Below are 12,441 nucleotides of genomic sequence, written 5' to 3' on the forward strand. Positions count from 1 at the left end.
TAGTTTGATGAGGTCGAGGGTTTAAGTAACTCGAACCATGTTAGAACGTCTCGTAGGATAAACGAGTTCTTTCGATGTCGTTAGTAATGTTTGAATGTAAACCAACAGGTGTTTGGGTTTTGGGATTACTTAGGGACTCTTTAGCTCGTGATGAATTCGTGCCTTGTGTCAGGTGAGTTCATGATGCCCCTTTTCACTCTTTTCAAGTTTTGGGCTAGTATGCACACCATGTTAAAAATTTTATCCGACTATACTCGTTTAAACTAATCGGATGGTTTTATATGGTTTTACTTGGGTTCGTGGGATTCATGAAAGTATAGGTGAATTATACTCGGTGCCTTAGAATATTTGAGGCTCGTTAATGGTTATATATTTTATAATGTTATAGACATTACTTATGGTCTAGACTCAAGGATGTAGGCGTACTCGTATTGTAGTATGTCATGAGATGATATTTATGAATGCGTATGCGGGTGTTACGTTATGATCCTAGGCTTACGTTCATGATGGTATGTTTGAAATGTTATATATGTATAAGTGTATATATATATATATACGCGTGTTTATGCATGCATTATTTTATGGCCAGTAATTGGTGATGTTCATTAGTCGTTTTTGACTAAGGATGTTGCGTATGCCTACTTCGTGTTTGCATACGGATGGATGGTGATCTTGGCTGGGCCAAACTATACTACTCAGGTTCTTAAATCCTGTAGCGGGCCCTGAAAAGCCCGTGAGGGGGGAGGCTCGTGTGGCATGATCATCATCGGATGTTACGTGTTTGGGTTGTACGTGTGCTCGACCCTGATGTAAATACTTGGATGATATATATGTAGGGATATGATTATAAGGATGTTTATATATATATATATATATATATATATATATATATATATATATATATGATTACCTATTAGTGATGATGGCGTAACTGTTGTAACCCGTTTTATTTTTAAAACCCTTGGAATGATTATGACTATTATTATTTTAGATGTCAATTATTGAAACTTGAACTCACTCAGCTCAAGCTGACTTTGTGTGCATGTTAGTGTGAGTTTCAGGTTAGGTAGAGGATGCGTTATCGATTGGACGTGTACGAAGCTACTTGGACGGTGGAAGGCATACTCAGTCGGAAAATTTAATAATGAACATGTTTATTTCAAAGTTTCGTTAACTACATTGCAATTTGATTTTGGGCATAACTCCCGGGTCTTGGGAACATGTTTTAATTGTTTTGATTTTCCGCTGATTTACACTCTGAATTGGTTAATTTAATGGATTGAACTGTTTTGAGTTAAGTATTTTTTTTAAGTGTTTTGTGTGAATACCAACTGTAGGATTCCCGGGATTTGGGGTCTTACACTGACCTTACCCTACCCGAAACCCGAAAAAACCCGGTCAAATACTAGATTATACAACCAGTTCCTACCCGGACCCGGTTTTGACTTTTGTTAACCATACCTGAAACCAGTTTCTATCCGGTTCTGGTTCCTAAAAATACCCGATTTATGCACCTCTAGTTTGGAGTTAGTTGATAGAAGCTAGAAGCCCCATATGGGAGAAAAACTAAATAAAAATACGACAGAGTTTGAAAAACGGCAATCCAATAGTAAGTCATTGGTTCACGGTGACACATGAGAATTGAGATAAATACTTACATAAGAATTGTCTTTATTCAAATACTTTACAAAATTCATCTTAATTCACAAGTTATCTTTTTCGAGATGAAAAGCCCACAAATTTATTCCGACTTCCCCATTTTTGTTCTTGATTTGCCTCACATTTCATTGAAAACCTGCTTGTATTCTTAGAAACCAACGAAAATTAACTCGGGAAAAAACGGGGAGGAGGTGGCGCTCCTACCTGACACTGATTTTTCCATACTTCTTCACGACTCCACTCCACGTGCTCTAACAAAAGGACAATTAACTAGAGACGAGCAAAACGGGTACTGATACGGATTATGTACCAAGTTTTGAGTTTTCAGTACCGATACAATACCACTATTTCCTGAATTTTGCTTTCAATACCGAAACCAAACCAAACATTTCAATATCACTACCAAGAATTTAAAAAAAATCGGTACCCGTATCAGTATCGGTTGATAATGATACCCAACTAGTCACGGTCCGGTAGCAATTCACCGAGACACCAACTCCATTATAACAAGTTCTCGAAACTTAAAGGACGTTTCAAGTAAATTCACGAATCTAATTATCTATCACTACACACCTCATTTTCATCATACAAACACACAGTTAACAGATTAGCCTAGGGTTTCAGAGACAATGGGGAAGACGAAGAAGGAGCTGCTGGCATCGGCGCCGTGGCGCGCCGGCGCCAAAGACACCAAGCTCAAAGTCACGGCTCAGCCAGGTAGTACACCTACTATGCACGTTCCCGGTAAGCGGAAGCCTAAAACCGTTGCTGCCGAAGAAGATGATTCGCTCGCAATCGATCCTGAGCTCCGGTACAGCTTCCAGCGTAATTGGCAGGTGAAATTGTGTTATCGTTTTGTCAATTGTTGTATTTGGTTTATTTAGTTGTTAATTTGTAGCAATTAATTGGAATTAGGAATAGGAAATTATGATATTGAAGATTAACTGGTATGAAATTAGAGGTGGGCAAATAAACCGATTAACCGACCCGAAAACCGAACTGGTTTGAAACCGATTATGTAGAAACTGGTTTGGAACCGATTAAAACCGCAGGTTTGGAACCGTTTTGTAAGTTTCTCCACCAAAACCGGTTTCAAACCAGTTAACCGAACCGAAACCGACCAAAACCGGGCAAAAACCGGTCAAAACCAGAACCGAAACCAATCGTAACATTGTAAGAAACTGGTTTCAACCCGGACCGAAACCGATTATAAACCGGTTTTGACTTTTGTTGACCAAACCGAACCGGTTTCACCCAAATTGGTTTTGAGTTTGAGCTTAACAGGCTGTCTTAAACAGGCTGTTTAAAACTGTTTATATTTTTATTTAAGATAAATAAATATATGGCATATGCCTTATCTACCTTACGAGCTACGTCCTGGCCCTGCCTTAGCAAATTTGTTGAGGATTGTGTATTAGTTAAGACTTTTATGAACTTTTGTTTCACTACATGTGTGATATTTAGCGTATCCTCAAACAGGTTGTGTCGTTTAACATGTTTCTAAACGGGTTTGTGTTTGGGAAAAGTGTCACGATTAGTTATTGTGTTGCGTTTGTGTCTAGCACCACATGTAATCGTGTCTTATCGTGTCGTGTCTGACCTGCTATGCCATCCTTAAGTTTTATCTCGTTCTTCCTTTGTTTCACATTTTATTTATCGAGAATCAACAACAATAACCCACCATAACCAGTAGCATTGTTATCAAATGCGCTAGGCGCACTTAAGGCGCATAGGCCTCACCTGGGGCCTGGGCGGCAAGGCGCAAAAAAAGCGAGGGCCTAAGGAAAAAAAGCACACTAAAATAAAAAATAAAAAATGTATTTTGTATATGAAAAATAATACTATTCTTTTTAATATCATCTAATTATTACCAGAAGTTCTAATATAGTCAAGATTCAAATGCAATTCCAAAACTTGAATAACAAAATGTATCAATATAATGCCTTTGACCTCCCTAGATCTAAGAATTAATAGCACTCCAAGTGTTTCTTTTGCTTGGTGTTTATCTTCTCATGTTCTTGGCGTAGACGATGCCAAAGCACTCGACTAGGAACTAGAAGCGCATTTATTGAGCCTCGCCTGAAAAATGGGCCTAGGCGCAAGAAGCGAGGGCTTTTAATAACTATGCCCAGTAGTATATGTATCCCACGAATAGCAGCGTTATTGGTAGGGTCCTGGTTTATCGAGAATCAATATTTGTTTATCACCTTTTATTGTTTATATTATACTTTAAAACTGGAGGTATGAGTGTTATACAAGTGACTTGTGCAACATTGCTTTGAATTTGATAACAGCCTTACCAGATTATCGAAACACTGATATCAACAACAGATTATGGTGTTTATGTTCATATTAGTTATTTTTATTTATATTTCTAGTGAAATTGTTTTCTTTCATTTGAATGCAGTTCCTGCAGCGGGTGTTCAGCATTGATACGGTCGTCAAACCCCTACCTTATTCAATGCAATACAATGTTTCTCGCAACCCAAGTTTTTTCACTCGCATCTTTACACAGTTTTATGGTAAGTACGCATCAAATTTTCAATTATCTAACCACATGTATGATGGTGTCATGAACAAGTTATTATTGTATAAATTTATTCGTGTTGAAATGTGGGATTATTTTGGCAGATCCTCAAGGTATTGCAAATGCTCAAAAGGCTCTTGGGTTAGGACAAGAAGACAAAGTCTGGACCGTCCGCTGATTAAGGCGAGTGTTTCAATTTTAGGTGTTTTTGTACTAAAGTGACTGATGTATGATCATGTTACACTTTCACGTCTTGTTATTACAGTAAATGCCAAGTTTATTATGTTTTGATATTTACATATCTGTACATGCTCTAAAGCACTAAGTTAAGCTTTTAGCTAACTGATCTCAAATAGATCCCGTGCGGCTTGGGTTGTTTACACCCCTATTTACATGGTTAGTGTATATGACTATACTGTGCATGCAAACATACAACATGAAAACTTACATCACTTCATTCTTTATCTTTTCATTTTCACTATCTTTTCCAATTCTTTCTTCAAACTTCATTTAGGGCGCGTTCGTTTCACAGAATGGAATGGAATGGAATTTGGAATTTGCATAGGATTTGGAATCGGAAGGATTTGGATTTGGATTTGGAATCTAAACATTCCAATGGGAATTGGAATTTGAAGGAATTGAAATCCCATTCCATTCTTGATGTGTTCGTTTGACCAAAGAATTGGAATAGTTTTTTTTTTTATTTTTCGAGAACAACGGCGGAAACATTTTAGTTTTTTTATTTTTTTTTGTTTTCGATTTATATTTTGAGTTATGAATTTTTTATTATTATTTTTGAATATTTTTTTGAGGACAAAATGTTTCCGCCGTTGTTCTCGTTAAAAAAAAAAACTCGAGAAAAGATTCCAACGAATTAACTTGAAATCCTCCACATTTTGGAAGGATTTAGAATCCCTTGATTTAAAGGAATTTGAAGGAATTGAATTCCAATTTCAATTCCAATCTCTTGACAACCGAACATACCATTTTAGATTCCCATGAATTAAGATTCCAATTCCAACGAAACGAACACGCCATGTCATGGGATTTTAATTCCAATTCCTTTGAATTCCCACGAATTCTGTGAAACGAACGCGCCCTTAATGTTTTAGACTTCTAATACGCATGTCTATGGTCTATTGTACATGGAACATTCCATGTAGTGTACAAATCCAAAAGCATCATGGTAATGTAAACACGCAACCGACGAATAAAACATTAAAACAGTGCTTCTAGCTTTGTGCGCTTGTAAATAGATGGCATCGATGGCAATCCTCAGAGCTCTAAAGTCTAAATCTTTGGTCGCCGCCTTGTACATGAAGAAGTTAAGTTCAATTCTCCGATTTCATTTCGCTTATACACACTGATTCACAACCGCTTGTTTCACAGCCCCTTCAAATTTGAAATTAATGTTCGTTGTTTGCAATTACCGGTTCACATTGTAAATGTTGAAGTGATTTGTGGATACAATAATCAACAACAATACACTATGACACTATATGAAAATACTACCCAAATAGCTTGCCCCAATATATAAGTTTTGACCATTGTATCTACATGAAGCATAACCATCAAACAAAGTGTGTGAGAAGTATTATAAAAATATTTCAGAAAGACATTAATGTATCCACCTTTCTTTGTATTCCCTTATTATTTATCCACCTTTCATTAAAATTTCCAGTTAATAATGTGCATGCTTCTGTTCTTATCTGTCTACAACACCAACAAGTTACACAAATTCAAAAAGTGAAGTTACGCCAACTATCCCAATCAAGTCCGGCCAATCATTTGTATTTTTTACCCTTAAGATGGTACAACTTTTGATGTCCTCCTTTATTCGATTAATCGAAACTCTTGTATTGTTGAAGAGTGTCTCGTTCCTTACACCAATTAAGCGGCTACTCTTGCATAACTCCTTTTAACTTTCAACGAGACTTATTTATTCTATTCCAATACAACTTTTAATGGGATGGTGGTCCATTGACAAAAACAAGACCTTTAAACAGCTGAGTATGGAAAGGAAATGTTTTGGGTTCAAAGTCCTACAAACAAAGATTAAAGGAATTTGTCATTAGAAAAAAAGTATAACCTAAATTTTGATTTTCTAAAAACAAACACCAAATTTATCAAACAAGACTTTCATATACCATGATAAAAGCTTGGATTCTCCAATGAAGACCCAAGTTAAATTTCCACTTGTGGCATGTCGTTGTGTTCCCGAGTTCATTTATGAAAATAATGTTTTTTCTATCTCTTTAATTTTCTTTCCTTCAAAATCTTTCTAATTTGAAAATATACAAATTCTTTTATTTTAATCTTTATTTTCTCTCCCGATTTTTTTCTTTCCCTTAATGAAATTTGAGAACACCCATTTTATATTTTCCTTTGTTAAATAAAACTCGAGAACATAATAAATTTTTTATATCCCTCATTTTCCTCCTTTAAATGAAACTTGGGAACACAATTACAATGAAAGATTTGATTGAGCCCACCCGGATTTTAGCCCAATCGTGTTACACGAACGCTAAGTATAAAAGTACAAAAAATAAAAATATAGACCCCAACGACGGTGCACGTGTTGCGTCTCTCACCGGAACTGCCGTGACTCCGTCATCCATCAGAACAAAATGAACGGAAACCTAATTCGCAGCTTTCTGAGAAGATCATTTTGCACAGCGGAAACTAACATTCCGAGCTCTAGATTCCAAATCTTCGATCGCCACCTCAAACGTAAACAAGTTAAGCTCAATTCTCCGATTCCATTTCATACTCATACGCTACTGTATATGCCACGTGTTTCACAGCTACTTCAAATTCGTAATTAATTTGTTGATTTTATAACTGACAGTTTGAATATTGATCTAGATCCCCAAATTTAGAGTGTTTGGTTATAATTATGCCCTCATATTGAAGACATATTATTATAGAGTTATGTATTTTTGCCTAAGTTAACATTTCACTGAATATATGCATTGGTGAACTTGAACTCGTTTTCGGTTGTCTTGAGTAGAGGTGGGCAAATAAACCAGTTAACCGATCCGAAAAGAAAATTGAACTGAAACTGATTATATAGAAACCGTAGGTTTGTAATTGGTTTGTAATTCTCTCTACCGAAATTGGTTAACCGAACTGAAACTGGTCAAGAAACCGGTTTCAACCTGACCAAGACCGATCATAAACTGGTTTTGACTTTTGTTGATCCGACCGAACAGTTTAGGGTTTGAAACCAGTTTGTACAACTCTAGTTTTGAGTATTATTTTTGTAATGTTTAGTTATTTTTACTTTATGACAGCGTGATCGGGCTGCGTGGTTGATGAATAGGCAAGATTCTTTGGTTAATACCGTGGCTGATAACCTCGTTGATCGCTTGGAGGTTACACGATTTTTTATAATTTTTATTTTTGTATTTGTAAAATAAGTTTTAATTCTGTGGTTAGCTTTCTTTTTCCAGGATGTGAAGAAGACATTTCCTAGTGCATTATGTTTGGGAGGTTCGTTGGATGCAATTAGGCGTTCTGTACGTGGACGTGGTGAGACTTTAATCATATTTTTGTTTCTTGAAAGAGATTTGTAGTTGCGAAACATTAAGATGTGATTAAGCACATGTGATGATTTTTGATGATTTAGGTGGCATAGAAAAGCTAATTATGATGGATTCATCGCCTGACATGGTGAAATTGTGTGAAGATGCTGAAAAGGATTTATCTAGTGATAACATTGAAACTTCATTTATGGTAGGAGATGAAGAATTTTTACCTATGAAAGAAAGGTATGCTTAGTTATTCTGTTATAATCTTCATGATTCACATATCATAAGTCTTGGTTTTTAAAACATTTACTTACTTTTATTGTTATTTGTGGATGTTAAAGTTCGGTTGATTTAGTTATAAGTTGCTTGGGCCTCCACTGGACAAATGATCTTCCTGGTGCAATGATACAGGTTTATGCTTCTTTAGAAATGTAACATTTCCTTTTTTTTTTAAAGTTAATTACATTTTTTATCCTTAAGACAACCTATATGTGTAACAGAGTAGGTTGGCATTAAAACCTGATGGCTTATTTTTGGCATCTATTTTCGGTGGAGAAACATTAAAGTTAGTTTTCTTTATTTATTTATTATTTTTATAAAGTGACAGTTTTTCCATCACGTGGTGTCCAATTTTGATTAATTTGTTTTAGAGAGCTGAGAATTGCATGCACTATAGCACACATGGAGCGTGAAGGCGGCGTGAGTCCACGAGTATCACCATTAGCACAAGTATATTATTTTCATAATATTGTTTTTGTAATCATAATTAAAGCATAAACCTGTCATTATGGTGACTTTATTTTACTGTTTTGGTTGTTTTCCTAGGTGCGAGACGCAGGCAATCTATTGACCAGGGCAGGATTCACTCTTCCAGGGGTCGATGTTGATGAATACCAGGTTAGATATAATAGTGGTGAGCATTCTCTCCATATTCTTTTATTCTTATATTGTAAATATTAATTTTGAAAATTTCAATTTCAATATCTTATTATGTTAATTCGTTTCATGGTTTAGCTTTGGAGCTAATAGAGCATTTGCGGGCAATGGGCGAAACTAATGCTCTTGTAAACAGAATCAAAGTAAGAAATTTTTGTCTTTCATTTCTTATTTATTTTCAATCTTGTAGCGGTTTATCTTATTTATTACGTTTATGTTTTCAATTATTTTGCGCAAATGTCTTTAGCTCTTAAAACGGGACACTGCTTTAGCCACGGCAGCTGTTTATGAGTCCATGTTTGCAGCAGAAGATGGAACCATCCCTGCAACTTTTCAGGTATTTTTTTTGTCCACTTCCTCATTATTATTGAAAATAAGTCTTCTTTTTTATATACTGATTATTGCATTTTGTGACGTGTTTTCGGGTCAGGTGATATATATGACTGGATGGAGGGAACACGAGTCTCAACAGAAAGCCAAGAGGCGTGGATCTGCTACCGTGTCTTTTAAAGACATCCAAAAGGAATTTGGCAGTCAAACTTCATGAACGGTGGCATAAGGTCCAACGGGCTTTTGTTTTTTTAGGAGTTTTAGACATCCGAATACCGTTTCTTAATATCTAACAAACATTTGAAAACTGTATGTTGATATTAAGAAACAATGTCTGTATGTAGATCTGTTAAAAGACATTTTGAAAAGTAAAATGTAATAAATGCATGAAATCACTACAACAGAATCATCATTTCTTGCTACAGTTACACTTTCAAGCCATAAAGAAAAGTTAGTTAAAGCAAAATATTAAAGTTGAATACCTTGTGTTAGAATCAAATAATTAGAAGTAGAAAAAAGTGTTAGTTTGATACTGATGATAGCATTCAAGAATCTAAACTTTAATACTGTTGTGTGTAACATAAGATTGATTGTGCAGAAAGAAATGTTAAATATCACTCAAAACCCACAATCTGCAAAAAGAAAGTAACAACACAATATGCATATGGAACAGCTCTTTTTCCTGTTGATATTCGTCGTAGCGACAGTAGCGGCGGACGACTTTACAGGTTCATTATGCAACACCTGCGCTCCTGTATGTTCATCACCGCCATCTACCACCACCAAGCCACCGCCATCTCCGCCTATTGTCACCTTCAAAACACCACCATCTCCAACCACGGTCACATTCAAACCACTACCATCTCCGCCTGCTGTTTCGTCCAAGCCACCTCGGTCTCCAACTCCGGTCCACAATGGGCCACCGCCACCACGGTTTTACTATTTTGATTCACCGCTAGGTATAGCTCCACCGCCACCAACTTATGTTTCATCTGGTGGTAACAACCACGGTCCACCATCTCCAGGATTCGTGTACTTTCCTTCGACGCCGGCTGCTGCTGGTTTCAGGCAAAACAGTTACCCGTATCCTTACTACATGTATGATTCAAAGGCTGCTGCTTGTTCTGCTGGTATTTTGTGGGGTTTAACTTTGTTAGTATGTATTAAAGTGACACTGTTCTAGTTCTTGTGAGACCATCACTCAGAATATATTATTTTGTATTTGCTTTTGGTTGCAAAACAGGATTTTATCATTATAATCTGTCTAAGTTGTTATTATATGTTGATATCTTTCTTTTAAACATACAGTTGAGTAAATTAGATAATCCGTTAACTTTCATCAATTAATCTTTCATTCACACATAAATGTTATTTTTTCTTATATCCTTTTAATTTGAAGGATATCATATAAATTAAAACAGTAGTTATGATATATTTTTTTTACCCACATTTCGATGTAAATTTTACAAGAAAATCGAGTTCGACAAATTTTACTGTCTCTCATAATGAGGGGCTTCTGCCTCCTCTACAACAACCCCGCAATGAGTAAAATAAGACTAGAATTAGGGAATCACATCCTTATTCGTCCCATGAGTCTCTAATAACTCCATTTAGTTAATACAAAAGTACGACAGTCGCTGCTAGCCTTGTTTAGTGAAAGCAGAAGCGACAATTTTCAAAAAAACCAATGAAAGCTCAAACGAACAAATGGAGACCGCAACGAGTAAATAAGACTAGAATGAAGGAATCACCCCCTTAATCACCCCACAAGTCCCTGAATGCCCCTTTCAGTGAAAATTAAAATCCTGACAGTCGTTGCTAGCCTCGTTCGGTGAAAACAGACGGGAAAGTTTTCAAACCAACAAATGAAAGCTCAAACGAACAAACGGAGACCGCAAAGGCGCAAAGAGTAAAATAAGACCAGAATGAGGCAATCACATCATGAATCATCCCACGAGTCTCTGAATGCCCCGTTTAATGAAAAACAGATGATCGACAGTCGCTGCTAGCCTCGTTCGGTTAAAACAGAATCAACGGTTTTCAAACGAACAAATGAAAACCCAAACGAACAAACGGAGATCGCAATGAGTAAAAGAAGACTAGAATGAGGGAATCACCTCCTTAATCATTTCACGAGTCCCTGAATGCCCCGTTTAGTTAATAAAAAGGCAAGACGGTCTCTGCTAGCCTCGTTCAGTGAAAACATAATCGACAGTTTTCAAACGAACGAATGAAAGCTCAAACGAACAAATGGAGACTGCAACGAGTAAAATAAGGCTAGAATGAAGGAATACCTCCTTAATTATCCCACGAGTCCCCGAATGCCCCGTTCAGTGAAAATTAAAGGCCCGACACTCGTTGCTAGCATCGTTCAGTGAAAACAAATGGGAAAGTTTTCAAACGAACAAATGAAAGCCCAAACGAACAAATGCAGACCTCAACGAGTAAAAGAAGACTAGAATGAGGAAATCACCTCCTTAATCATCCCACGAGTCCCGGAATGCCTCGCTTAGTGAAAAACAAATGTCCGACAGTCGCTGCTAGCCTCGTTCGGTTAAAACAGAATTGACAGTTTTCAAACGAACAAATGAAAGCCAAAACGAACAAATGGAGACCACAATGAGTAAAAGAAGACTAGAAGGAGGAATCGCCTCCTTAATCATCTCACGAGTCTCTAATAACCCTGTTTAGTTAATATACAAGGCAGACAGTCGCTGTAAGCCTTGTTCAGTGAAAACTAAAGCGACCGTTTTCAAACGAACAAATGAAAGCCCAAAAAGTTTTATAAGAAGGTTTTCCGGATAGATACTGTATTTTATAATAAGGTGTTTTGGATAGATGATGCTAAGAAATCCAAAAAGTTTATTTTAAACTTTACTTTCTCAAGCATCAAGATAACCAACCAACAAGAGAAGATGATGAATATCAGATTCTGCATGATTAAAGGACTGGACTATATAAAAGATAGCTTGTTAGTTGTTATGCCGAAGAATGAATGATTCAAAATTTCAAACCACTAACACATACTTTGAGTTGGAAGTCCTTAATAATGAGTAAAATATATTTATGGTATACAAAGTGACATTTTATATCAAGCCATGCAAATTTGGGGACAAGTTAGATTAGATTAGGATTGTAAAAGGTATTCTCTTTCTCATTCTCATTCTACATAATTGCATCAATTGTAAAATGTGTTGTCTTTGCTTACATACTTTATCTGTTGTTAAAGTTAAAATTTGAAGTCATAAATTGTTTCTTGTGCAGATTGCAGAGGTTCCAAAGCTTACATCTGGCTGCTCTGAGTTCATTGAATCTGCAGAAAATATATTGGAGAAGAAAAAGATGAACCAAACATTGCTGGCAAATCATAGTACTTTGCTTGACTTTTGAAATTCCTCAGCTTATGGACACGCAGGTTTTTAATTTGTTTGTAGAGAATATATGCTAATATTTAAACCA

General features: G+C 36.2%; 3 protein-coding genes across 3 annotated transcripts in view; 2 read left to right on the forward strand and 1 right to left on the reverse strand.

The window, feature by feature from the left end:
• Positions 1 to 12,441, reverse strand: part of LOC143630866 (uncharacterized protein At4g33100-like) — a 70,965-nt gene that overhangs the window by 26,014 nt on the left and 32,510 nt on the right. The gene's annotated exons all lie outside the window — the stretch shown is intronic.
• On the forward strand, positions 2,289 to 4,480 carry LOC143630915 (uncharacterized). The gene is made up of 3 exons (XM_077099802.1): positions 2,289 to 2,495; positions 4,067 to 4,181; positions 4,291 to 4,480. Exons 1-3 carry the CDS (start codon positions 2,289 to 2,291, stop codon positions 4,362 to 4,364), a joined length of 396 nt encoding a protein of 131 aa, XP_076955917.1. The 3' UTR covers positions 4,365 to 4,480.
• Positions 6,760 to 9,203, forward strand: LOC143630863 (putative methyltransferase At1g22800, mitochondrial). Its single transcript, XM_077099761.1, has 11 exons — positions 6,760 to 6,924; positions 7,480 to 7,560; positions 7,639 to 7,717; positions 7,815 to 7,956; positions 8,058 to 8,127; positions 8,217 to 8,281; positions 8,367 to 8,445; positions 8,542 to 8,629; positions 8,731 to 8,795; positions 8,900 to 8,989; positions 9,083 to 9,203. The coding sequence occupies exons 1-11, from the start codon at positions 6,814 to 6,816 to the stop codon at positions 9,197 to 9,199; spliced, it is 987 nt and encodes a 328-aa protein (XP_076955876.1). The 5' UTR covers positions 6,760 to 6,813; the 3' UTR covers positions 9,200 to 9,203.

Source organism: Bidens hawaiensis, unplaced genomic scaffold (genome assembly GCF_021521415.1).
Source record: "Bidens hawaiensis isolate Kalapana, Puna unplaced genomic scaffold, B.hawaiensis_p1.1 tig00005851_1, whole genome shotgun sequence".
Classification (NCBI taxonomy): Eukaryota; Viridiplantae; Streptophyta; class Magnoliopsida; order Asterales; family Asteraceae; genus Bidens; species Bidens hawaiensis.

What these genes read in the sequence shown, in the direction of transcription:
- LOC143630915 (XM_077099802.1), top strand. Translation starts at nt 2,289, where the DNA reads ATGGGGAAGACGAAGAAGGAGCTGCTGGCATCGGCGCCGTGGCGCGCC. An exon ending in GCTTCCAGCGTAATTGGCAG is followed by an intron (nt 2,496 to 4,066) that starts GTGAAATTGTGT and finishes ATTTGAATGCAG; the next exon opens with TTCCTGCAGCGGGTGTTCAG. An exon ending in CATCTTTACACAGTTTTATG is followed by an intron (nt 4,182 to 4,290) that starts GTAAGTACGCAT and finishes TTATTTTGGCAG; the next exon opens with ATCCTCAAGGTATTGCAAAT.
- LOC143630863 (XM_077099761.1), top strand. Translation starts at nt 6,814, where the DNA reads ATGAACGGAAACCTAATTCGCAGCTTTCTGAGAAGATCATTTTGCACA. An exon ending in GCCACCTCAAACGTAAACAA is followed by an intron (nt 6,925 to 7,479) that starts GTTAAGCTCAAT and finishes ACTTTATGACAG; the next exon opens with CGTGATCGGGCTGCGTGGTT. An exon ending in GAGTATCACCATTAGCACAA is followed by an intron (nt 8,446 to 8,541) that starts GTATATTATTTT and finishes TTGTTTTCCTAG; the next exon opens with GTGCGAGACGCAGGCAATCT.